The sequence below is a fragment of the Fistularia commersonii genome, chromosome 16 (assembly GCF_037954325.1).
Source record: "Fistularia commersonii isolate RoL2024-O1a breed Wild chromosome 16, RoL_Fcom_v1.0, whole genome shotgun sequence".
In the NCBI taxonomy this organism is placed as follows: domain Eukaryota; kingdom Metazoa; phylum Chordata; class Actinopteri; order Syngnathiformes; family Fistulariidae; genus Fistularia; species Fistularia commersonii.
In genome coordinates, this window is record NC_141299.1 from 4,648,200 (window position 1) to 4,675,218 (window position 27,019).

The 27,019-nt window shown below is 43.2% G+C and overlaps 3 protein-coding genes across 10 annotated transcripts; all 3 read left to right on the forward strand.

Moving 5' to 3' along the window:
- Positions 1-276: 276 nt before the first annotated feature.
- On the forward strand, positions 277-18,645 carry slain2 (SLAIN family member 2). Of its 7 annotated transcripts, none has more exons than XM_086161309.1 (11): positions 277-982; positions 4,428-4,570; positions 12,159-12,326; positions 12,407-12,580; positions 12,662-13,015; positions 13,106-13,252; positions 14,178-14,261; positions 15,567-15,674; positions 15,770-15,808; positions 16,233-16,440; positions 16,507-18,645. In XM_086161309.1, the coding sequence occupies exons 1-11, from the start codon at positions 498-500 to the stop codon at positions 16,568-16,570; spliced, it is 1,974 nt and encodes a 657-aa protein (XP_086017435.1). In that variant the 5' UTR covers positions 277-497; the 3' UTR covers positions 16,571-18,645. The 7 variants fall into 7 exon arrangements, with proteins under 7 accessions (XP_086017435.1, XP_086017436.1, XP_086017437.1 ...); XM_086161310.1 differs by having other exon boundaries at positions 14,181-14,261; XM_086161311.1 differs by lacking the exon at positions 15,567-15,674 and having other exon boundaries at positions 278-982.
- A 3,436-nt stretch (positions 18,646-22,081) lies between these two features.
- slc10a4 (solute carrier family 10 member 4) lies at positions 22,082-24,466 on the forward strand. Its single transcript, XM_086162343.1, has 3 exons — positions 22,082-22,903; positions 23,034-23,244; positions 23,936-24,466. Exons 1-3 carry the CDS (start codon positions 22,449-22,451, stop codon positions 24,464-24,466), a joined length of 1,197 nt encoding a protein of 398 aa, XP_086018469.1. The 5' UTR covers positions 22,082-22,448.
- A 549-nt stretch (positions 24,467-25,015) lies between these two features.
- On the forward strand, positions 25,016-26,494 carry zar1 (zygote arrest 1). 2 transcript variants are annotated; one of them, XM_086162344.1, is made up of 4 exons: positions 25,016-25,632; positions 25,937-26,029; positions 26,147-26,221; positions 26,300-26,494. In XM_086162344.1, the coding sequence occupies exons 1-4, from the start codon at positions 25,018-25,020 to the stop codon at positions 26,441-26,443; spliced, it is 927 nt and encodes a 308-aa protein (XP_086018470.1). In that variant the 5' UTR covers positions 25,016-25,017; the 3' UTR covers positions 26,444-26,494. The 2 variants fall into 2 exon arrangements, with proteins under 2 accessions (XP_086018470.1, XP_086018471.1); XM_086162345.1 differs by lacking the exon at positions 26,147-26,221.
- The last annotated feature ends 525 nt before the right edge of the window (positions 26,495-27,019 follow it).

Here is a 27,019-nt window from a genome sequence, read left to right on the forward strand (position 1 = left end):
GATTCAGTAATTGTTCCGTTATCCCCAAAAGGACTACTTGACACCGCAATTATTTTATTTTCCATTTGTAGCTGCTAATTAAGCCTTTTTTTATTGGGATATGCGTTGCAACAACTGTTAAAGAATATAAGTATTTGAATTTCCCATATGATTAGTAGAATCCTATCCAACGCCATACAGTCTATGCTTCAAATGTTTTCACGTGAACGTAAATAGGTGTTGGTTACGTGCGCGTCCCCGCGGCCGAACGCGATGACGTGTTTTCCACCGCCTGTTGGTCTTTCAGTTGGTGACGACGAGTGTTGTGAAAATGGCCTCGACCCTACCCGTACCCAGGAATGACCAAGGAAGATGACGATGTTGAGCATTTTAAGTCGGTTAAACACTTGTGTCCTCACCGAAGACGTCGAAAATAGTGAAGTTGACAAAACGAAGAGGCTGTCGGCAAAATAAGCACTCTATACCGCCGCATATTTTCCTCGGGCTGAGGAGCTACTATGGAGGATATCAACTCAAATATCAACGCGGACTTGGAGGTTCGGAAGCTTCAAGACTTGGTGAAGAAACTCGAACAGCAAAATGAGCAGCTCCGGAGTAGATCTACGATGCTGTCCTCTTCCGGACCGATGTCAGGGAACCACAGACCTCTCAGCGCCGGCTACGACTCGTCCTCCCTGTCAGCGGGGATGGCAGCCGGTCTGGCCGGCTTCCCTGGGGTGGGGTTCGCCGGGACAGGCGGTTACGGTGGGCTGTTGGAGAACAACCGCTGCTTGAGCCCCAGACTGTCTTACGACGGCATCAGTTTCAGGAGGGCGTACGAATGTGAGGGGGCTTCGGCTGCCACCTCTATGTCGAGCATGAACTCGCTGTATTCCGACATCACCGGGGGGTTTAAAGATGAAGGAGAGACCACCATCCTGGATGAAGTGGAAATCCTAGATCTTGAAGACATGGATTGTCTTCACGAAGACGAGGACAGCTGGTGAGTGACAGGCGTGTCATGATTGGAATATTGACTTGTAAAGCCTTGTGTGTGTGTGTGTGTGTGTGTGTGTGTGTGTGTGTGTGTGTGTGTGTGTGTGTGTGTGTGTGTGTGTGTGTGTGCGTGTGTCACCAGGGCTGGGTGACAACTTCAATTGCCTGACGCAGCTGCCCAACACATTAGTGACCAACACAAACCTCTGGTATAAACAGTCTTCTCACAATAAGTCATTTACAGAAGGAGCATCATTGTGGATAACTGACTAGGGGGTGTAGTCTGGCAAGTCATGTGGGAGATGATGCCAAGCGACTGCGATGACTGCAGGACTATGAGACATTCTTTGTCAAAGAGTCAGTGTCCATGATTTCTTGCTTACCGCCTGTGCATTAAGGGCTGCTCAGCAGGCCTCCGAGGCAAGCTCTCAGCTGTCAGGAAATCCCTGATCAACTGTTGAACCCTTTCAAAGTTGTGATGTGGCAGATTGCTTGGCTTGTCATAGCAGTGGTGGCAATAGATCAGTGTCTGTGTGTGTCAAGTTGTTTTCCTGCTCAGTATCCATGTGGGAGATGTAGCCATGGTTATAGTCCTCCTTCGAATCCAGCACACCAGTTGGCATGTCTACATGTGCTCTGCAGTTCATATCGGAAAGGCAGACGTGATGTGGAAAAGGGCCATCGTCTTCATGCTATTTGATTGGAAGTCAAATCAGTGTCAAAAAGCTGATTCTGAGAACTATTTCTAGGGTTTACATTGTCTGGCTACTTGTGGACAAGGATGTAGACCCACAATGGGTGTGGGATCTGAGTGATCTCACAAATCCACATGTCCACCCAAATTCCCTTTCATAATCTTCTTCTACTTATTGGTGTTCATTATTTCTGAACATTAATAGGTTTTAGGGTAAAGCAGCTTTGCATAAATATACAGTGAAGTATAATCCTTAAAACTCTGGAGAAGTAAATCTCATCTTGTATCTACTTAACAAATCCCCTTTAAAAGAAAGACACACACCAAGAAGTGGTCTTGTTACATTGTGATGTCAGGCATGATTGGGTGGATTGGCTTCATAATGTCCTCAATGAGGAGTGGTGCAGTTACCTTTCAGACTGCACAGATTAGATGTGATTTTAGTGATTGGCTTTCCTCAACAGATGGTCTTTGGTGCTGTGTAGTTAGCAAGTATAGATTTATCACTTAAAAGAAGACTTAATTTATTTTCTTGTTGTGTGTTATGTGGAAATGCAAGAACCTGGCTTTAGATGTAATTAACCCCTTTTTTAAGTTACAAAAACAACTTCAAATTGAAGAATCTTGTGAATAGGAAGCCCCTCATCTTACATACAAATACCCAGCTGGCAACACAGAAAAATAGATATAGATATGCATCATTATATTCACTCAAGCACGTATGTCAAAGACATCTGACAGAGCATAAACAAGTAATTAGAATTGTTTTGGAAAAATATGTCCCTTGTTATGTTTTATAGCTACTCACAATTCCTTGCTGATGTTATTCTGCAATTTCTTCCTAATTCTCAGCAAAGTTATTTGGAACTGATATGCAATTTCTTTACTATATTTTCTGACAGTGTTTTGTCGGTGCTTAATTACCAGGCTACCTCATTGCATTTGCCAAAAGTTTCTTGTTTGTTTGTGTGTGTGTGTGTGTGTGTGTGTGTGTGTGTGTGTGTGTGTGTGTGTGTGTGTATGTGTGTACAAAGTACATGTGACATAAGAATTTAATTAAAACATCTATTTTATCTTGAAACTTCCAAAAACCAGCATACATGATCCCTGCATCCCTGAAAAAGATCAGTACTCGATGCCAATGTTTCTTCTGTATAGACTTTTTTCACTAGAGTTTTCTAGTTCCATTTGTCACTCACACCCCATGAGCCGGTCTCTTTATGGCCTGGTTAGTCTCCCCTTTGGATCAGATTGATATATGGTATAACTCTGTAGTTCACACCACTCAACTACCACTGTCATAGACTCCTATATTCCCTGAATTGGCATCAAGAAGGATTTAACATGCTGCTTGTTTTGCTTGATAACTCTTTTGTTACTACATGTGGACCTAGCAAAGCACTATCTCAAAGTGACTGTAGATTTACTCTTTGCTGGCCCAAATGTGAATGACAGTCATTGTGTTGATAAACAATAAGGTTGTGACGAGTGTTTGTCTGCACTAGCTTGCTTTAGCCCATACTGTCTCTACTTTCATCATGAAAGCATTTCTCTATGGCTGGAATGGAGCTGACAGCTGCTGACTCAGATCTTTCTTCTGAGTGGAAACACTTCTCCTCTTTCATTCTTTTGCTCTCCTCAAATGGATGAAGAATTTGTCTAGCAGACAAACACAAAGTAACTTCCCATTCAGCTTGTGTGTAGCCTACTTCCATGCTATAATGTAGTCCAGTCTGTAAAAAGAGGGCCTGACTGGTTAAGTCGGTGTAGCTGACATGACAAGAGTAGTTTCAAATTCATCTGGCCACTGACATGCGTTGTTCCAGGAAGAGTTATAAGCTACAGCATCCTCATTAGAGGTTGAAGGTGTCGATTATCTGCTTACTCAATTTGTGTGAAATGTAAAGAGCTTAATCCAAAACTATGTTGCGATTTCAAAAGTTACCATCAGCATTTCAAGAGACGAACAAATGAACAAATGCAATGAAAACATTGGAGTGCAAACTAGTTTTGGGATGGTCGGGCAACACGATCGTCATCACAATATTTTGTTTGCAAGACAGTACCGACGAGTTCATCCATACGCCCATTTTAGTTCCATTATTTCTGCTAACATTATTGTGGAGGAGCTAGAGCCAATCCCAGCTATTGTTGGATTAGAGGTGACGCATACGACAGACCACTGACATGTACAGTACATCCTTACAAACCTCCTGTATGTGTCTGATCTTTAAGCATAAGCCAGAGAACCCAGGCAGAGAAGGGACAGTCACAGGGAGAACAGGCAAACTCCACAAAGAACATTCCAAGTCAGTGTCGAAACCAGCATCTTTTGCTGCGATGCAAGATTTCGCTTCAGTTTTAACTTGACCCTGCCAATAACTGTGAGTCATGAAGCTGATGATGAATCACCATCAATTAAATTACGATTCCAGAATTAAAGGAAGTACTGACACTATCCTGATTGTATTAACTGTAAGTGTTTTAACCCAATCTTTAGCTGACTGTGTGTTTTTACGTTCTAAATAACAAAATAATATCCCCCATTTTGTTCTATGGAAACTGCAACCACATAAATTCCTTTTGGTTGTCACTGTAGCCTTCTGTGATAAAACACTGTATAAACACATTCTATCCCCACCCTCTCATTCCCGTCTGTCGGAGATGAGCATTTCTGTTTGTGTAATGATGGCTTGAATTGCTTTTATAAACATGCATCACACCGTATTTATTGTGCATGCTGTGTATGTTTTCCCAGGCTCTACGAAGCAAAGCTGAACAGTCCACTGCAGAAAGCTCTGAGCCCTATTGTGTGGTGCCGCCAAGCTCTGGACAACCCCAGTCCTGATATGGAATCAGCCAAGCGGTCCCTCATCCACAGATTGGACCTCACTATGTCAGGTAAACTTGAAATACTAAGTCACAACTTCACTGTAGCTCCAGCAGTAGGAATAATGACACCACTGGAGTTCATGGGATACATGATGTGTTAAGCCACAGAACCGATCCTGATTTTTAATTTTTGCAAATGTTAAACAATAATGCTGTTGATTAAAGGATTGGAACATCATTCTCTCAATGTTCAGATTTTTCATTTCGAAATCAATGTACATCATGTATGACTCAACACACTCGTGTAATTCTGCTTTTCAAGAAATATTTGTGAAAAGCTTCTATTCAAATACACAGCTTGTATGATTGATGTAATTGAAATGTTGTAGGAAATGTCTTACTTATTTGCCAATTTTTTCTTATTTTTCTTTTCTTCATTAGCCTCTTTAATACGCCATTATGTCAATTTATGTAAGGTATCCTCGTCTGGTCTTTGGGATTTCCAGGTGATGTTCATACTAGTAATACACCAAAAATTACAGACACAATTGGGATAACCTTAAACCAGTTATGATACATAGGAATGGTATATATGGTATATATAAGAACCAATTGGAAAAGGAACATGAGATGGAACAAACAATCGGATTTGGAGTAGGTTGCAAACTGAGTAAATGTTACCGACCATTTATTACAAGAAACCCAGCACACACTTCTCCTCTTAGCCAAAACTTTTAAGCGTGTTTATTTTGGTCTTAGCCATCTAGGTCTTTCAGTGTACTTAAGTAGCAGGAGCCATCTTGTTTTTGTAGTCATACCTATGGAATTAGTCATTCAGCACCAGACAGACGTACATTATGATAGCTTTTGGCCAGTCCTTGTATTTAATGCACCTGGTGGGTTATTTGGCCTGGTGATCATAAAGCACATGAAGTTAAAAAATGATAGCAGGGGGACCAGATGAACCCACTGTGTGAAATGAAATTTAGCTTAACAAATTCACCTGGTTGCTAGGGTTACAGATTAGAGATAATTTTTGACAATGTCATAGAGATTTTAGAAAAAGGAATGCCAATGAATTAGGGAATCTTTTGTATTTTTTATATCAGCAACATTTTGTTGATTATATCGTTTTTTTTGTTCCCAATTTTTAAAGTGATTTTGATGAATTTGAGAGATCACAAGTTACTCACTAGTCACTATAATCCTCTGGCGTTATTTAATTTTTGCTTTCTAATTGATGAAATAAAGTTAAACAGGGGAAGAAGTAAAAACTATTGCACTTCCCTAATTCATCTCACACATCCCTATATCCATCCATCCATCATCCCCCTGCTTATCCGGAGTCAGGTCGCAGGGGCAGCAGCCGGAGCAGTGAGGCCTAGACCTCCCTCTCCCCCGCCACGTGGTCGTCTGGGGGGACCCCAAGGCGTTCCCAGCCCAGCCTGGAGACATAGTCTCTCCAGCTTGTCCTGGGTCTTCCCCGTGGTCTCCTCCCAGATGGACATGCCCGGAATACCTCCCCCGGGAGGCATTCAGGGGGCATCCTGACCGGATGCCCTAGCTACCTCATCTGGCTCCTCTCTATGTAGAGGAGCAGCAGCTCCCCCCGCTAAGGGTATAAAGCTGGCCCAGTGTTCCACGACCAGGACGAAAATCACACTGCTCCTCCTAGATCTGAGGTTCAATGACCCAGCGGACCCTCTTCTCCAGCACCGCTGAATAGACCTTACCAGGAGTGTGAGGGGTGTGATCCCCCTGTAGTTGAATCCCGTTTTTAAAAAGGGGGATCACCAACCCGGTCTGCTAGTTCACCACTGATCCACCAGGTGATGATCAGTTGACAGCTCTGCCCCTCTCTTCACCCGAGTGTCCAGGGTCCAAGACATGCGTCCGTAGGTCTGACGATACAGCCACAAGGTCGATCAAAGAACTGTGGCCTAAGGTGTGTTGGTGTCAAGCGCACATATGGACACCCTCATGCCTGAACATGGTGTGTGTTATGGACAAGCCCTGACAAGCACAAAAGTCCAATAACAGAACACCACTCAGGCTCGGGCTGTTTCTCCCAATCTCACCCATCCAAGTCGCACTGTTGTTGCCCACGCAAGCTTTTCAAGTGTCCCAGTATAACGAGGGAGTTCCCAGTTGGAGCGCTTTCTGGCAGCCCCTCTAAGAACCCCGAGAAGGGTGGGTAAACTGAATTGTTGTTGGGTGCATAGGCACAAACAACAGGATAAGCCCATCCTCCCACCCGAAGACGGGGAAGACCCGAAGGTGGAAGGCTACCCTCTTGTCCACCGGTTTGAACCTGAGGCGCCAAGACGGGGGACAGTCAATATGGCCACACGTGCCCGGCACCTCTCACTGGGGGCAACTCCAGAATAAAGAGTCCAGCCCCTCTCGAGAGGCCTGGTTCCAGACCACACACTGTGCATAGAGGTGAGTCCGACTATATATAGTCTGAATCTCTCAGCCTCACGCACCAGCTTGGGCTCCTTTCCCGCCAGAGAGCTGACATTCCATCTTCCTAGAGCCAGGTTCTACAGCCAAGGATCAGACCACCAAGGTGCCCCTCCGGCTACTGTCCAGCTCCCACTGCACCCAACCCCCTTGGCCCTTCCAGTGGGTGGTGACCCCTAGGAAGAGGGACCCATGTCGTTTCTTCGGGCTGTGCCCGTCCCCGGGCCTGGCTCCGGGGAAGGGGGTGGGGTGGGGGGGGATGAACCATGTCCAGGCAAGAGAAAACTGGGTCCAATGATTGTCTTCTTCATGTCTTCTTTTAAGCAGTATAGATATATAGCAGTATAGTATATATAGCAGTATAGTATTAGATTTGCTGTTGTGAATAACAGATGGATTGACAAGTTCCACTTCTCTTGTTGCGGTGGTTGTTGCTCAGTTGTGGGCGCCTCTCCAAATTGAGGGTTGATGGTTCGATCCCCGGTTCCTCCTGTCTGCATGGCGAAGTTTCTGAACACCCAATTGCTCCCAATCTCTGCAGCTCTGCTGCCATCAGTGTGAGTGTGTGTGTGAATGTGTGAATGTGAACTTCAGTGTAAAGCGCTTTGTTAGCGTCATACAGTCCAACAGTCCAGGCCCTCTCAAGTTTTAGTGCTTCAGACCTCTGCAAGATAGACTTCCTGAGCCTTTTAACTGATACTAATAATAGTCTGCCCCTCAGTAAGGAGGACCTCACAGAGCCTCACAGCTAAACTGAGCGCGGACATTTCCATTTTGTCAGTGGTATGTCCACGTGATAGTTTGGATCCTGTTGACCAACAGAACTTGCTCATAGGGGTTGGTGTGAGGTTGTTAGCTCTGTTGTGTAAGAATCCAAAAAGCACCTGCACACAACGCTGCCTGAGTCCAATAACACTAAAGTTCAGGTGGCCATTTTTTAAATGCCATGGAATCTAACTTTTTGTTGGGTTGATTATATTTTACTTATTTTCAGATTAAATGTGGAAAAAAAAAAGTAGATTTTGATTGTTCAGATCTCTTTTAGGCTTCCCTCTGAGATCAGTCTAATTATACTAGGTAGTACTGAATGCAGCTATTACTATTACAAAAACTACTACTCCGGTATTTATTATTATAATACATATGATAAAGGTGTTAGAGTAATATAGTCTGATCATAATACTTAAAATTCTTATGTCATTTCCAAATCATTTTTTTATATGGAATTCCAGATTTATTCATTTGATTGTCAGAAATGCCACAAGTCAGCAATTGAAGTACCGAAAGCAAGAAGATGCCAAAAAATATTTGTGAGAAATAACCTAAAATATGAGAGATAATAACGAAAATATGACGCTACAAATGTAAAGGGGAAAAAACTGAACATAAATAAAATTAAGAAATCAACTAAAAAATCAGCAAGGAATTATCTCTATTAGCAAGTATAAATCATGAAATCATAAATGACCATTTTGGTTTTTAAAATTTAAGGATTCAGCAGGATTTAAATTGCAAATAAGAAATGTTAAAATGTCTTCCCGTTAATCACGGGAGACAGAATTTTATTTTACTTGCATTACATTTTGTCATATGATTTTTGTGACTTTTTATATCTGACCAAATATTACAATATATATTGATTTTGGACAGCAGCGCTGTTGACTGGTGTTGCATCATTTTTATCTTTATTTGTTTTTTTTTTGCATATCAACCACCTCTGCTGAAAACATTGTTTTGATTTGTGGTGATCATGTGTTTCCACTGGTTGACTGGAGTTCGGTTTTGACAGAGTTGTGCATCTGTAAAGGCAGTGCAAATAAAGTCTCAGACAACACTGAGTGAACAAAGAGCTTGATCAGTGATTAGATGATGGATATTACAAATAACCAAGCATGGTTATTAGTTGTGATATCATCACTGCTTATTGTGGAAGGAGGATAACGTCATCTTCATCATGCGTCCTCCAAATATTCCCAAGTTGCCTCTAGTGTTGACATCATTCTAGCAAAGACTGTAATATACGAGCAATATGACTCACTGGTTGCTTGCTTAAAACTTGGAAATCAGTTTAAAAGCACTTCAAGATTTATGCCTCAAATCAAATGCTGCGCTCCTTTTTCCTCACAAACAAATACTTTGTGTTTCTGAGGCTGGGAGACTCACAACAGACACCCTGTCCTGGCGTTTGTGTTTTTTCACACCCGGTTGTGAACCGGAGCACTGAATCCCTGCTGCCATGGTATTGATAAGGTTTCAGTTAGCAATGGAAAAACAACATAAACCGTAGCTGTGGAAAATTCTTGCTGAATTCACGGAATTTCATCTTTAAAATGTCAAAGACAGCAATGTCTCAATCATTCGGTTAATTTCTTTTACATTGTTTGGTAGTACAAGTGCAAACGTTCATGAATCTTTCAAATATTTGAGCTTGAAAGTAGTGTAAATAGGTGTTAACGTATTGCATAAATCATATCCCCAGATGTGGAGCCTCAGTTATGTAAGTTATGTAACTTACAAAAGGGTGGAGAAGCGTTTTTGTGTGTGTGTGTGTGTGTGTGTGTGTGTGTGTGTGTGTGTGTGTGTGTGTGTGTGTGTGTGTGTGTGTGTGTGTGTGTGTGTGTGTGTGTGTGTGTGTGTGTGTGATCTTAACTTGACCTGCCAGAAAGCACTATTCTATCCTATATTTCTAATAAGCTGTCAAAACCTGTAATTGCCAGAGTTTTAACACTTGAACACAAGCTTTCTTTGAGGCTGTTTTGACAGCCGCTCTCAAGGGTTCATCCAGTGCCAGAAAACACCAAGTGGTCAAACTCAGAAAAGCTGTGGCTTCCCTTTGTGCGCATGTTTAATATGTAACTCCTCCCAGCCCCCCAGCCCTCAATTACAAAGTGTGTGTCTTCCACAGTTGTAGTATGATACAAACTTGAGCTGTTTGCTAAGTCCATGATGAAGATGATGATTTTTTTTTTTTTATATACTCACCAAAAATCCATCTCTTGCAACCAAACTCGATACCATGGAATGCTTTGCTCCAGAATGATAATTTATTGTTTTGTATATTTTTACTACCAAACATCAACTTAGGAAATCCTGAGTGGGATGTTTCTCTTAAGTCTTTATATTTACGTGAAGTGAAAAAACCTTTTCTTCCACTTTCTTCCCCTTTTCTTTGTAGAGCATTTACAAAAGCCTCTCTGTTTGCTCCTCTTTTGTGATACACTTTAAGTGGCCCAGATTTAAACCATTCTTTCGTAAATGCAAGGAAATAGACCTCAGCGCCAAGCACTGTCTTCCATTTCCTCCTCAGCACTTAAGCCCTCTAGGCATTCTGTCAGAATGTTGTGTACTGCTTTCATGATGGAGAAGCCTACCATTACTCATTACAGTAAATAGTAAAAAATCACCAATCACTGCAGGGGAGGGAAGCACTTCTCCCTTCTTCTGACCATTCTTCTAATTTTGGTACATGGGGATTTGAGAGCACCTGATTTTGGTCAGTTCCTCAGATCTCTTCAGTTGCATTCCTGTGATAGAACCTCACATCTAACTAGCTAACTAAACTGTCTCAACCTTGGTTTGATCTACAAGCACTCACATATTTGTCAAAGCACGTCCTTTTATATTGTGTTTACAGGATGGCACAACAATCACTGTCAATGAACTATGCTGCAGGTCAGATTTAACAGGGAAATTTGACAGATCTTGTACTGTTGGCAAAATGTATACAGTCCTACAGAATTGCACGTCAAAGGGTTGTTGAGTTACAACAGTGGCCGATCTTTGTGTATAGAAACAAAGTGGATGGTATTTCCTAAATAATGCAGGAGAACAGAACGCAAAGCACAAGGCCAATGGGGGAGAAGGGGGAGGGGCGTAAGGAGGAAGCTGATCTTAAATGGTTCCTTTCCCTCTTGCCATCCTGCTGTGTAAACACATGAACTCTGCAAGTGAAAGGAAAGAAACTGCAGATTTCATCCTGCAAAGGATCGATGATTTCGTCAATGAATTTATGTACACTTATTTATTTTCCTTGGTATCAGAGCAGTAGATTGAGAATGGAAAGTGTCTAACTGGAGTTTACATTTGTACAGTGTGATGTGTGCGTGGAAAAAAAAAAGCTCATGAAGAGTTTGTCTGTCCAAATAACACATATGTATCCAAAACATCTAATTTTGCCCAATTTTTCCCACCCAATTTTTCTTTTTTTTTTGGTATATATTATAATAGCTTAAAATAAAAAAAAAACACCTTTCTGGCTACTGGATGCAGCCTCAGCAAACAGAGAGAATGTCCTACAGCACATATCTGATGACGGTGATGTATCTGATTTTATGCAAAGAGCAGCTCTTCCTTGGATGACTCAATGTCACTGTGAGACAGAGCAAAATTATCAATAAGAATAGCCATTTGATCACATTGAAGTACGGTTAACCCTGAAACCCTTTATGAAGATCAACGGCCATTTGAGAGTCGAGTTCTGGAGAAACAGAGGAATATCCTGCAGCGGAAAGGCCCTCATCCCCTCAGTGGTTTTCCAGACTTAATAATCTTCAGTCAAGGCAAACTAAATTTCATCTGCAGCTTGCGGTGCACCATCATCTAAATAAGACACATTTCCTCACTTTTTAGTCCTTCAATTCATCCCCTGTTATGTGGATATGACTAAGTGACCTCAGACTCTGTTGCTTTGACAATTTCTTTACAGAGAACTGCATTGTGTACATGCATTGAATGGGATTTATTGTGAGTTTCTTCCGGGTTGATAGTGGATCAACCAAGCTCTCTTCATAAGGTCAAAGAGACTTGAACAGACTGGAAGCACACTGTTGTCATTGTAGTAGTCAAATGTCATGGCGAACAGCATAGTGGGGTCTAGCAAGAAAGGGGTATAGTAAGTAGTCAAAGGATGTCAATATGTTTGTAATTACTTTCAAGGGCTGTGTAGCTAATTTCAACACATACACACAGATCCATAGCTTCCATCATTATGACTTTGCTTGAGCTCAACAAATATATAATAATTCCACATCTTGGCCATTAGAAATTGTGATTTTCAGTTACACACTTTTGCATTTATTCAAGGACCACCACACTGGAAATTCTCAGGTTTGCTCCAAGGTAGACGTGTGGATGTGTGGGAAGGATTATTAGCGGTTGTGCTGACCTAATCCAGTCTTGTTCTGTGCCTTTGTAGCCAAGCGCCGAAGTCTTTATGGAAGTCCCTACAATCAGCAGATGGGTTATGGAAGCCCATACAGCACAAACGCAGCCAACAGCCCTTACAGCAGTGGTTTCAACTCCCCCTCCTCAACCCCCAGCCGGGTACCCATTGTGAGGCAGCAGTTAATGCCAGGAAACGCAGGTATGGGACCATTTAAAGTGTCAGATGATCTGTGTTTGAACAGTGTATCATTAAAGCTTTGGCCACCATTTTCTCACCAGCACACCAGCGAAACACGGCGGCAGAGAGGAATCCACCGGCAGTGAGCCCGCAGTCGTCGGTGGACAGTGAGCTGAGCACCTCCGAAATGGACGAGGACTCAGTGGGCTCCTCAACAACCTACAAACTCAATGATGTCACAGATGTACAGATATTGGCTCGCATGCAGGAAGAGAGTACGTCCAGTAGTATGTTTTACTCGTGGATCATTCAACTGCTTATCGAGTGTAACAGAAATGGAACCCACGTGTCCCCAGGTTTGAGACAAGACTACGCAGCGACAGCCTCCAGGCGGAGCTCCGGTTCTTCCTGCCACTCACTGCGCCGCAGCACCTTTAGCGATCAGGAGTTGGATGCTCACAGTCTGGAGGATGAGGAGGAGGCGGTGCACCCCGCCTTTCACCTCCCCTCTAACCGCTTCAGCCCTTCCCCCCGCCACTCGCCCCGTGCGTCCCCAAGGAATTCGCCTCGCTCGCGTTCCCCGGCCCGCTCCATCGAGTACAGCCATAACCGTGGCTCACCACAGCCCATCATCAGCCGCCTGCAACAGCCTCGCCACTCGCTGCAGAGTCACGGGCATGACCTGCAGACCAATGTGGTGAAGAGTGAAGGTAAGTAGGGAGCGACAACATAACGGCCGTCCAGGGCTTTTGCCTGTTCTTCTCAGCCCTGTCCTCAGTTACTTTTTCCTGCACTTCTAGAAAAGCTGCGTCGTAGTCTTCCCAACCTAACACGCTCCTCAGTGGCAGCTACTCAGGGCCCAGAACCTGTCAAGAATAGCCGCAGCTGTGAGTCCAACTTGCAAGTGCCAAACGGCGGTTCTCCACGACATCAGAGTCAGTCTGCCAGTGAGTACCACAACACACCGTATCTCATCGTGGATTTCTGAATCTCTTTTGTCGCAAAACCTGCTTCGTAAAAATTGCGGTGGCTTTCAGACTCCCATTCATTATTAAAGTCACAGTTCTGTCTGAATGAACGGGACATGTGTTAATCCTTCTGGCTGCACTTCCAGTGTCAAGGCTGCCGCTTTGTAGTGTCATGGCTTCAATGGCTGAGGATTCTCTTTCATAGTTCTCTTTCATAATTTTTCAGTTGCAGCGTCTTATATTCCTGGACGTTCTTACGTGTATCATCTTGGCTTGACTTTCGCTTCAAAGAAAAACTATCATATTGCAGATGTAAAGCATGGCAGACCATATTGCGACTTCTGGTACTAGTGACTTTACACAGTTTGCATCCAAAGGCTTTGTGTTATTCAAGAGGTCAAAATCCCTAACCAAGAGTTGAAATTATTTGATGCAATCCTTTAAAGGGATATAAATTTCATGTAATATTGACTCGCTTATTTGGTGAAGAGGACGGGTCAGAAGTCAGGCTTCGGCTAGTTAAAAGTGCAGTGACTGTACAAAAGAGCAAACACTCTGCTTTCAGGCGCCTTCACTTCAATTGCTCCTCTTCCAGAAGTGAACTGACCTTTTTCTTTATCTTTCTACTTGATCTTTGGCTGGACTGGGCATGTGAGACACTTGATTTCTCTCCACTGTTAAGCATGTGAAACCCAAACCAGCCTCTCCTTCTCCCTCTGTCCTGAGACTGGCTGAGTGGCTTTTCCAACTCGAATGAACTAATCAGTTTGGCTGCGGTGCCCTCCAGTGGCCTTTTTCTGCACTGCAGGCCTGGCTCGGCCTGGCTCTTGCTCTCAAGTAGGAACATGAATCCCAGGGAGAATAATCTCATTCCCAATGCTGAGATATTCCTGTTTTCCATTAGCAGCTCAAGTCCCAAGACACTCTGCCCCTTCTCGCCTCTCCCCGAAACCCAAACCACACCTACAAAGCCCAACTGCCCTGCGAGGTAACAGCCAGCGCCAACTGGAGGCTGTGAGACTAATAAACCTCTCATGCAGTATTGCAGGACGAGTATATACAGTGAGCTGTCTGTGTACTGCATCAGAGTGTTCACACACAAAGAATTAATTATTAAAAGACTCGGGAAACAATCTGCATTGCATCCAAGGACAGATTGAAATAGGGAGCTATACTCTTTGAAAATGCTCTTTTGAAATGAAGAAAATGCCAAAGGCGGGGGGTAGCAAAGTTGCTTTTTACATAAACATAAACACATTTCATAAATATGTGCTGCAGTTTGAAATCCTCGCTTGAAAGAGAGCCGTGTCCTTTTTGAGGATCGTGCCATGCTGTTCTCTCATGGAAGGCCAGAAAAAGGATCATTCAGGTTCTTCTTCAGTGCATGTCGGTACCTGAGACTCACATTGTTGTCTCACTGCTGCTGTTTGGACCAGCCATGACACGTAAAAAGGAGAGACGGTGTTGCGCTTCTCTCTCCTAGCCACCTTGACCTGAAGTTAATAAAAGTTCGTCATTTATATTTTTCTTTTGTCAATTCTACATTCGTACTAAGGTCATTCTTCTCAATGGACTGCCTTCACATCGTGCGATAAGTTGATATTCCAAGACCTAATATGGACACCATTGTGGCTAGAATTTGCACTGCCTTCACGAAAAAGGAGAGCACCAATATGCTATTTGTCACAAGCAAACTTAGGCTTCATCATAAACAGTCAACCTTTAACAGCATTGATGGGAGTAAATAAAATGCTAAAAGTAAATATCCAGCTGTTGTCTGTTTTGCTGCAGAGTGAATGACCGCAATGTCCCACATTTGAAATGAGATGTTTCTTAAGTGAAACATACTATCTGTCAGTAAAACTCTGCACATTCCTTCCCTGGCCACTGTTACACTTCCAAGTGTGGCTGGGTAATATATTCCATTACATTCAATGTGGCCCAACTGTATTTTTTTCATGAATATATTCAAGTGTAATATACACTATAGAATATAATAATTGCAATATATAATTTTTACAGTCTACATACAGACCTGACGCTTATCTTGTGTATCTATCAAGACTTAACAACAGCAGATTTACAAGGTCAGTCGGAAAACACTTAGAAATAGCAGGACTTTCCCTAAAAAGTTTCCAAATATAATTACACCACGCATCAGTTAAACTTTGAAGACATTATATTCATATTTTCTTCCACATGTGACATTTTCCATACCAAAGTTGTTCTGGTGATTTATATTAATTTGGAAAAATTGCCCTCGGAATGTAGTGACATTCATTATTTTCTCTAGCCTACCCAGCCCTATGTCCAGGACTGCACGGGTTGTCAAGAGGTGACTTGAAAATGAATATTACTGCTCGCAACGTGGCCAACATGTGTCCCCGTACATCAAAAGTTTGTAAGATTTATCATATGAAACCCCCCCTGCTCAGCATCCCCCCCCCCTCAGATCTGAAAGTAAGGCCTGTCTTTGTTGTCTTCATCTTTGTCTAGTCCCACTCTCCTGTTGCTTTGGAGAAGAAGGTGATTTCAGTGAGTATTCACTGAAGGTTTCCCACATTTTTAAATATTGTGTCTGTGGTTCCTCAGAGTGGCTTTAGTGATGTCATGCTAAGACGTTGGCATTTAGATTTCATCAGTACATGCAGTGTGATTTGATCACCCCATTTTTTTTTATTTTCATTTTTTGTGTCAGCACCTCAAGAATTACTGTAGGTAGCTGTGAGTAGTTTATTGCTTTTTCATTTACCGACATTGTTTGTGGCGTTTCATTTCTAGTTCCCGAACTAGTGTGTTTTCATTCACCAAACAGATGTACGATTTGTGTCAGTCTGTCTATAGCTGCGTCACATCTTTCTGCACATTTTCAAAATGTCATTTGATAGAACAAACCTTTGAATGTACCAAAAAAAGTTGAATTTTCCGTGACTCAAGTATCCCCTCTGCCTGTCTTTAGTTCCATCTCCCAGTAAATTGCGAACTCCATCCACCCCGTCTCCGTTGGCCTTGAGGCAACCAGTAAAGGCCACATCCAACCCTAATTCAGCAAATTCCACCCCAACCCGATCCCTGGCTCCTCCACGTAGTGGCCTGCCGCGCCCCAGCGCTCCTTCAGGAGGGGGCATCCCTCTGCCTCGCAGCAAACTGGCTCAGCCCGTGCGCAGGTATTCCTCCTCACCTTGATTACCAGTAAATCCTTTGGTCGGTTTTCATTTTTCAATCCTTTCCAGATCCCTCCCTGCTCCCCGAGCGTACGGCAACACCGGTGAAAACTGGAGGGAAGGCTGTTACTGAGGCGGGCCAGCAGAGGGCTCTCCGGTCAAAGCGACAACACAAAGAAGAAGACGACATCACAACACGGCACTTTATCTTGCTAAGATAACGTCGGAAATTCAGAATCTAAAGGAGGAGCAGACTGTCTTGACGGTGTCCGAGAGGAATCGTGCCACTCTGTGAGGACCGGCTCTGGAGGGGTCAGGCATGCCAACACCTCACATAATGCCAAAGAAACCGACCCTGCTCCAGCTCCGCCAGCAGAGGGCGCATCACCTGCCTTGGTTCTACTGCGTCTAACAGACGGTCCTTATCACGCCTTACCCAGCTCTCTCTGATTCCTTCCCCTCCCCGGTCTCCGTTCAACTCCCTCAGGCTGAAATGTTTCCGTGCATTTCTCTCCTTACGCTGTGGTTTGAACAGAGAGCGATCTCTGACGACAGTGTGCGGGTGTCTCGAACCTTTGAGAATTGTCAATGTCTTGCAACGGTGAAAGCGCCTCGTTGTGGGTAAAACATGATAGAATCTTTCCTCTCATAAAATTAGCCAGAATGTATGCACAAGTTTGTTTGTTTTTGGAAATTATTTATTAAAATTATTTAAGTCTATGTCCAAACATCCATATCAGTATTTTTTTAAGATTTTGAATTGTAAATTAAGAAAAATGAACATTTTGAACCTCAATTCCAAGCTAACGCTCCAAAGCATTTTCTTTTTGTTAGTGAAATAGGGAAGTTACACCTGGTGGGAAACCAAGATGATCGATTACATTTTGGCCAAAGCCTGTGCTAACTTGCGCCATAGTTTGCCAAAATTGCAATTTGTCATTTAAGTGTTTTCATAGGCCATCCTTGAAATACATTGTCGTAAGTAAAGGCCAAAATACACCACCTGGCAGATGTCTGGACCCTCCAACACACATACACACACCACCATCACCTGTCTTTATTTTTTTGTGTAGAAAAAATACACAACGGCAGCAGAAGCTTCTGTCTGCAGTACTTTAAATTGGATTCTTCAATGCTGCCATCCTCGAAACACCATGTTCAAGAAAATGCTGCTGTGCTCATACAGGCTCCTGTAGGAGCAGCTCTGCTTAAGTACCTCTCATTTATGTCATCATGTCATTTTGTTTTCTTTTTTTTTAAATGAACAACTCAGCAGTTGAGGAGAAAACAATTGCAATTGTGTGTACATAAAGACAATGACCCAAAAAAGGTATTACCTGGTGGCTTTTTGCATATAAGTATGACTCCTCTGGTGAGAAGTCAAGCCTGAAGTGCTGCAGTGGACTTCCACTTTCAATGAATAATCATGATATACTTGGATCCTCTGTGTAGAATGGAGGCCGCTTAGAGCCCCTCGCCGGGCCTTTTGGCATCGACGTCTTCTGGCTGGAACAAATTAATGAGAAAAGAAACACAGCATCCCCAACATAAAAATATACTTTCTATATATTTTTCTCCCTGTTTAAACTTTTTCCATCCAATGGAGAAAAAAGCGCCATTGAATTCTCAAAGCGGAATTTGAGGCTTTCATTCGTCCCATGAAACAACGACTATATATCAAAAATGCTTAAACAGTCTGTACATCTGGCCGTTTGTGTAATGAAAAACGACAAGGTATGCCAGTGTTTGGGAAGATGTTCTGGTAATTAGTGTGGTGGGGTTATTTAACTAGTGCCTATTGTTTTAAAGTGTCTTTTGAGTTTGAATGTTTCGTTTTGCCAGTTCATCTTCATTTTGTGCCATTTCTGGTTTTACTAATTTTGTTCACATCTCTGCTTGACTGACTTGCTTGCCTCTTTATTTTTTGTAATTAAATCAATACATTTATAATTGCTTGAGAATATGTTTTAACATGCGCCTTCATATTTATAACTAATTATACCCATTCTGTAAATGAAATTATTTATTAAAGAGAGAGGTGCCTCGGTCAAAGCTCGGACTCAGTGGAGAGCTGGAGAGAATGTCGCAAAAAGACGTGTCACACCTTTTGTGTGAGTTTTTGTTATTGATTTTTTTATATCCACAAACATGACATCAGTTTTCCTGTGTAAAGTCACATTTCAAATTAAACAGAAAAAAAAGCAACAACACTCTTTCTACCTTTTTTGAACAATTTACAGATAGCCAATGTATATTATCCTTTGATACAAAAGTTAAAACAATGTCAGCCATGATAAGACTATGACTATAAAATGAAAGCTCGAAATCTTCTTGTGTTGGCAACCGGATTTGAATTTCCTCAGTTGCCAAGACAAGAAGATTTCGACGAGAATTCACCATGACCCGGGTGACTGAGAACCTCCACAGACATAAAGCTTCAAGTCATCTGTAGGTCAAGTTATTCCCGAGTACCAATTTTTTTTCTATTAATATTGGCCGCACAAACACGGTGTTCAATGAACCCTGACGGCAGACACTGCAGTCCAAGGCATCAACCAGCTCACTTGAAAGCAGATTTTGGTTTGAAGTCTCCTAGAAGGCCCCTTGACATTCAAGATAGTTAATGTCTCTACATTTATGAACATTTGCAGTACAAAACTTGTTTAAAACCTGTACAGATTCATATTTCCGGTTGCATGATTATTTTATATAGTCATTCCATCAGTTTGATACTAATTACTGAATGTAGTCTGGTCTTGGGTGACCAGAAATGGATCACTGGGAATCTGCCATTAACCAGCTGATTTAAAATACTAAGCAGTTGATAGTGATAAGTTCATTAGACTTCACATGATATTTATATTTTGCAAATGCAATGTCAGAATGTCACATGATCCAAAAAGTTAAAAGGGACCTGGACTGCCATCTGCTGCTCATTTGGATGACACAACACCTTTTCAACAATATGATACTCCAGTTTATACTTCATCACGTAGGGCAACTTACTCTAGACCAGGGGGCCGCAAACCTTTTCCTGGGAGGGCAAAATAACTTTCCCTTCTCTGACGGGGGGGTCGGGCCAGTTTGTAACAAAAAGTGTGATGATCGCAGAGGTTTCTAAACGTAAACATTTATTGTTTTCCAAAGAGCTATATAACACATCACCAAAAATTAAGCCTTTCGGGGATCTTGACAGGAAAAGAAAAATCTGAAAATAAATAAAAACATTATTAATGAAATGAATAACACTATTTATGAAATAAATAATAACCAAATAACCCTAATAAGTTTTTCACAGATAAAAAGACCAAGGAACATTAACTTTCTTGTACACACAACTGTTTGCAGCTCTCATATCAAATTCACTGTGAAAACAAGGAAGCAAGCAGACTATCAAATCAAACTGATACCAACACCTACCAAGTTCAATCTATTTTTCTCTTACCTAATCTTATCACCATTATTCCTTGTTATTTGACAGGGGTGTGTCCAGGATTTTTTTTTTTTTTTTTCGAGGGAGGCGTTTCAGATAAGGCACAGACTTCAGAAGGGTGGAAAAGAATATTACTTTCTATGTATGGACAAGTCACGATTACGTGGCCAGAATGAAAAAATAAAATCGTAATGCATCTCTGGTATTGTTCAAGGGCCGGCAAAATGTGGAGGCGGGCCGTATCCGGCCCCCGGGCCGTAGTTTGGGGACCGCTGCTCTAGACTCTCGAGATCATCACTCTACGCAGCAAAATAACCTGGAGAATTAAAAGGAAAATCTACTGTAAATTGTAACACCTTGTGTAGCAACAGTGACTGGTAGAGGACTTGCGCATTTCTCCATAGGAGGTGAAATAATAATAATTATAATAACAAAAGTAATGACAATAATAATAATTATACCTATAATAATAATTATTATTATTGTTATAATTATTATTATTCTTATCATTAGCATTATATAAATAATAATAATTCACTCTCATTGACCAATTATTATTATTTTTAATACAATTATTATTTTAAATAAATAATAGTAAAAATGATTTGCTCATGAGAAACAATTATTAACATTATTATATAAATAATAATAATAATAATTCCCTCGAATTATTATAATTATTATTATCATTATTGCTATAATTATTATTATTATCATTAGTATTATATAAATAATCATAATAATTCACTCTCATTGACCCATTATTATTATTTTTAATACAATTATTATTTTTAAATAAATAATAATAAAAATTATTTGCTCATGAGAAACAATTATTAATATTATTATATAAATAATAATAATAATTCCCTCAAACTATTATTATTATTATTATTATTATTATTATTATTATTATTATTAATTTAAGCCACCTTACTCGACACTCAAGGACAGTGTAATGGCATATTCATACACACAAAAATAAAGATTTAAAAGAAACAAAGTAAAGACAATAAAGTTTGTAAGATAGATAGCTAGATAGATAGATAGATAGATAGATAGATAGATAGATAGATAGATAGATAGATAGATAGATAGATAGATAGATTGCCCGCAGCCTGAGTCACTGGCCATCCTGTCCCCGACATCCTCCGTGTCCAGCGGGCGAATGACGTGAGTGTTTTCCTGCGCCTCCTCCCACGACGCGCATCCCCAGTCCCCGCGGGTCGCGGACACACAAACACGCAGCGGCCTGGTGCGATCCACGGCACGGGATGATTTGCGTTGAAAACCGTCTCGTGTCTCCACGGACGTGGGGATGGAATAAATACTATTTTAGTCACGGGTAGAATGACTTCCACGCGTGTGCTTTGCGTCACGTTTTATCCGCTGCATGTACTTTCCAGATAGTTTGTATATCAGGGGAAAAAAAAAACAACAAAACTTTAGTAATTTTTTAAACAATAATCGAGTCAAACGTTTCTGGATCGGTTCAACGTCTCGCTAATTCATTTATAACCCAGCGATCGGTTTGCGTCTCTGTTTGCTACTTCACGACATTTCATCCTCTCTTATTGAGTTTTTCCCCCACTCCCACTCGCAAATTAACTCTGTGTTTCCAAAAGTAACTGATTTTGTCCTCAGTGAGGAGTGACAGTCCGAGTGTTTTCCTTACAGACACGAACAGGAATCAGGTCTTTGGTAGATCCGTGGCACGACTGAGATTTTCCCCCCGCGTTTAACGCGTCCGGACCAAAACCCACGGAATCCTGCGAAATGTCCTGCGTGCAATTCATCGAGAAACGGGGCCGGGAAAAAGCCACGGGGGGAAAAAGCCACGATTTCACAGTTTACTGCACTTCTATAAAGATCAACAGTTTCCATTCATGTCGGCTGTGCTTTGCTGCAGGTCCGCAACCAGCGTTATCCGTTGCGTTGTTCACCTCCAAAAAAGAATAAAAATAATAATAATAATAATAATAATAAAATGATGATAATTAAAAGGTGATACTAAAATAAAACGTAAAATAATAATGATCATAATAATGATAAAGAATAAAAATAATAATCTAAAAAATGAATGATAAAAAAATAAATGATTAAAAGGTAATAAAAATACATAATAAAAAACAAATTATGAAAAATATGAATAACTATAAAAATAAATAGAATAATCAAAAATAAACAGTTAAAAATACTTTATAAAAATAAATACTAAAACAATAAATAATAATAATGAAATAATAATAATAAAAAAAGACAGAAGCGTGCGTTTGCGCCTGATGTCATCTCCGGCACGGAGGGCTGTCCGCGCGTAACAATCGCGTTCATATTTTATGGGACAGCCCTCCTTCTAGGGGAATATAAAAAAGGCTGCCAGGTCTTTATTGAGCGTCCCCTTGGAAGACCGCGGCGCACGGCAGACTCACCTCCGGCACCGCGCGTCCGCCGAGGAGTCCGAGCCATGGCACCGCCGCGTCCTCTCACCGGATCCGCCGCCGCTTCTTCCTAAAACGTCACCGAGGAGTCACTTGCCAGATCGCCCGCACACGACAGGTTCTCGCCCTCCTGTTGCGCGATGGAGAACGCCAGTCTGCCGGGAGGCGACCCGCGACACGCAGACTTTTTGAACAATTACGCGTCGAGGCGCGTCTTTCTCACCGCGGGAGCGCACAGGACGGAGCTGATGGCCGCCGCACAGCCGGACCCCCTTCCTCTGGTGCCGGCCTTCTGGGATTCCCCGCTCAGCCACGGGATCAACGTGTTCGTGGGACTGGTTCTCTGCTTCACCATGCTCGGCCTGGGCTGCACGGTGGAGGTGAGCCAGCTGGGAGAGCACATCCGCAGGCCCGTCGGGGTGCTGCTGGCTCTGGTGTGCCAATTCGTCATCATGCCCTTAGTGGCCTTTCTCCTGGCTTTAACCTTCTCCCTGGATGATGTGGCCGCCATGGCCGTCCTCCTCTGCGGCTGCTGTCCTGGGGGGAACTTATCAAACATCATGTCTCTCCTGGTCCACGGAGAGATGAATCTCAGGTACGGGAGCTTAAAATAAAGACCCGCCGTATTGATGCCATTTCAGTGTTAGGGGTTAAGATTGAGGTTTCTGTTAACGTTTCCCCAAAACGGCGCATCGCCGCTTTTCTCCTTCCCCCCCCCCCCCCAGCATCATCATGACCATCTCATCCACCCTGTTGGCGCTGGTCCTGATGCCGCTGTGTCTGTGGATCTACAGCCGGGCCTGGATCAACACCCCGGTGGTTGACCTCATGCCCTTCGGGGCCATCATCCTGACCCTGTGCAGCACCCTCATCCCCATCGGGCTCGGGGTGCTGCTGAGGTACCGCTACACTCGGGTGGCCGACGTCGTCTTGAAGGTAATTCAGATCCAATCATTCTTCTGTGTTTGCGCTCGGAAGCGGCGCCGAATGACTTACGCGCCGGTCCGAAACCTGTTTCGGCCACCTTTGCGCAGTGCGTAATTTTCTGCGCATCTTATTAATCCAAAAGCTGCGCTCTGACTGCGGGAAATGTGACATCAGCTCCTCCTTCTTATTCCCGATAAAGGACGCACACACACCGCTGAACCGCTTGGAAAATATGAAAATGCAATGAGAATACACTCCGTTTTCCAGAACACCGGACGCCGAAGAGCAGGTTCCACATAAAGTGTATCCAAATGAACAAGGGTTTCACTCCACAGCGAAAAACCCCTCATCTGCTTGAGATGGAAAAAGCAATGTTTCAGTTTATAAAGTCTTCTAAATGCTGTGTTTTGTTTTTTGTTTTGTTTTTTTCCCCAAGGTTACCTCTGCATTTTCTGGTCATTTCTGCAGAACTTGTTGGCATTATTTGTTGCTCTTCAGCTGTTTTTGTTTTCAGGTATTTTGTGATGAGCTCATTTCAGTAAAAGTCTATGGAGCTTCTCAGCCATCAAGGTCATGGTTAATTCTGGTTGAAATCTTTTCGCGGCGACCGGACTTCAATTTCTTCCAGTTCTTCTCCTCGGATAATTCAAAGTTTTAACGTGCCGACGATCATCTTGTGACGAATGTCTGTTCCCCGCAGGCATCGCTGTGGTCTCTGCTGGTCACCCTTCTGCTGCTGTTCATTCTCACTGGGGCAATGCTGGGGCCGGAGCTCCTGTCCACCATCCCGCCCTCCGTCTATGTTGTGGCTGTCCTGATGCCTCTGTGCGGCTACGCCGCAGGTTACGGCCTCGCTGTGCTCTTCAACCTCCCGCCCAACAGCCGCAGGTCTGTCTCCCTGGAGACAGGCTGCCAGAATGTGCAGCTGTGCACCGCCATCCTGAAACTGGCCTTTCCCCCTCAGCTGATGGGAGGGATGTACATGTTCCCTTTGCTTTACGCCCTGTTCCAGGCAGCCGAAGCCGGCATCTTTATTCTGGCCTACAGAATGTACAGGAAAGAGGTGCTGCGAAAACCAGACCCGACGGGAAACGCCGAAGACACGGACATCACGTACCAACGATTCCAGGACGAGGATTATGATTTTGATTCGTCGTACGGTGCCGTGACAGTGAGTGATCCGAACACCATAACACTGGACCCCTGTCCTCCCGATCCGACGCCGGTTTAACAAGTAGAAAAGGGCTTCCCTTCTTTGGACAAGGTGGAGCAGAATGAGAATGAGAGGAGTCATCATTCTGTCATTTGGTGAAAAAAACAAAACAAAGGAAGAGCAAAAATGGAAACGGGAAGACTGTGCATGGATATACAAAATATATTGAGGTGCTTCACTTCCAACATTACTCCTATCTTGTATCATGAAAAAAAAAAAAATGGTGACAAAGTGTCGGGAGTTCATCAGCTAAGATTAACTTACATCGTCGAGTCACGTCATTTAGGGGCGATGCCTTCAGAGCGGAGCGCTGTTTGATATCAGAAAATATCACTCGCACACTCGGTAACAGCTTCAGTCACCAAACACATGTCCAATCTCTGTGTACTGCAAAAGATCTGTATTGAGAAAATAAAAGGTATTAAGAGGCAAAAAAAGCTTCCGTGCCTTGGTCACGCGTGGGTGTTGACGAAAGTCGCGCACCTGTACCGGATCAGCCGCGATTGGGCACCGGCCACGCTCAGTCTACTTAAATAGCTACAGCCGGTGCCATCGGGTGGTTGAACAAAATGGCAACGTACGGCGACGAGTCAGTCGATAGCTATTTCTATTCATCGTACAACCCTTGCACGGGTCGGTATCCCCGGCCCAAAGACGCGGGATGGAAGTATAAAACCTACCTGTCTCGCTACGGCGACGCCTCCGAGGCCTTCAGCAACCACCAGCGGGCGCAGCTCAAGTCCATCTTGTCACAGATCAACCCGAAACTCACCCCGCGGCTCCGGAAGGCCAACACAAAGGACGTGGCCGTGCAGGTCAACCGTAAGCGGGATGCCTCTGTGCAGTGTTCCATTGGCCCGCGAACCCTCTTAGCAGTCAAACAAGACGCCCGCCGCAAAAAGCGACCGCTCCCGGTGACTCCCGGCGAGAGCCCCAGGGCGACGAGCGCCATACGGTACCCCCGCACGCTCGCCGTGTATTCGCCCATCGCGTACCGGAGTATCACCACGTTCCTGGTGGAGGATAAGGAGGCCAGCTGCGGGGAGCTGCCAGATGGCGCCGTGGAGGATAAAACCGAGAAGCTGCAAGAACAGCGCAAAAAAACCAAGCCCAAGCCGATTCCGGCCGACGAGGCGCAGCCTGCGGCTGAGGGGTCGAAGGTCAAAGCACGCGTGAGGTTCCAGGTTAGTGCAGTTCTGTCACGTTTTGCTCCGCCGTTTGGCCTGAAACGGGTAATAAGATTTGGACAGAATTGTTAGAAATCAGACTTGTGAATCCTCATTTGAGTGGCTCTAACTTTAGATTTACTCAAAATAAACTTAAAGGCTAGTTTCCTGAAGTTGGCCCACATGGAGTATCTAAATGTCATGTCACATTAGATTTACAGAAATCAATGAACTGATAATGCCAGTCTGTTCAATGTCAATTAAATCTGTTTTGCCTGAAGTGAATGGGAACAAAACCAGCTGACTTTTTTTTTCTGTACAGTTTCTAGAACAGAAGTATGGCTATTATCACTGCAGGGAGTGCAACCTGCGATGGGAGAGCGCTTATGTGTGGTGTGTTCAGGGAACAAATAAGGTGAGCGATCATATTTTGTGGGTTTAGATAGCCAGAATTGAACGACAAATGTACTGCGGGCGTGAGGCTGAAATTTTCAAGGACGTCCTCATGAAGCATCTATTGTAACTGTTCCAGGTGTACTTCAAACAGTACTGCAGGAAATGCCAAAAGGAGTTCAACCCATACCGCGTTGAGGACATCACGTGCCATGTAAGAAATTCCCGGTTATAAATCAAAACGTGCTTGTCATTGTTTTTTTGTTTTTTTTTTTTTTTGAATCTCTTGCAGGTGTGTAACAAAGCCCGCTGCTCCTGTGCGATAACACAGCGCCACGTTGACCCCAAACGGCCTCACAGACAGGACTTGTGCGGCAGATGCAAGGGAAAGAGACTTTCCTGTGACAGCACTTTCAGCTTCAAGTACATCATCTAGGAGGCCCCTCAGATGGACTTTGCCCGTGAACATTTAATCCTGTGGAGGGGGGGGGGGGGGGGGGGCTCCTTCCGACCTCTCCTTTTCGATGGAATTACAATTTGGATGCTACATTGTTTCAATACTTAATTTCATACATGTTTTGTTTAATATAAACCACACCTTTATGATGTAATAAATAACTGCCATGCACTCCGGACTGAGGCCTCCTAATCTACTAGTCTTGTTTTAGAACTGAAATGAATAAGATCCTGTCGGATCTGATAGGAGGCAGAATATCAATATTGGACACCGCATCGTTATTAAATGTGAAATCTTACATCGGTGTCTGAAATGTAGACGGGAGACAGAATTGTATACTCTTATCTCTTTGATAAAGAGCACTGCAGATGACAAAGGTTACTGAGTTCAACCGTTGTAAACATCACACAGCCAAAACAAGAAGGCTGTTCCAACTGGGACAGTTGTGTGCTGTTGGCATGATTTGCTTTGTCATAAAACCTGCAGGAGGTTAATTTAGGACTTCAATCCTCCATCGGTGAGATGAGTGCATGGAGGTCTGAGGCCCTATGATCC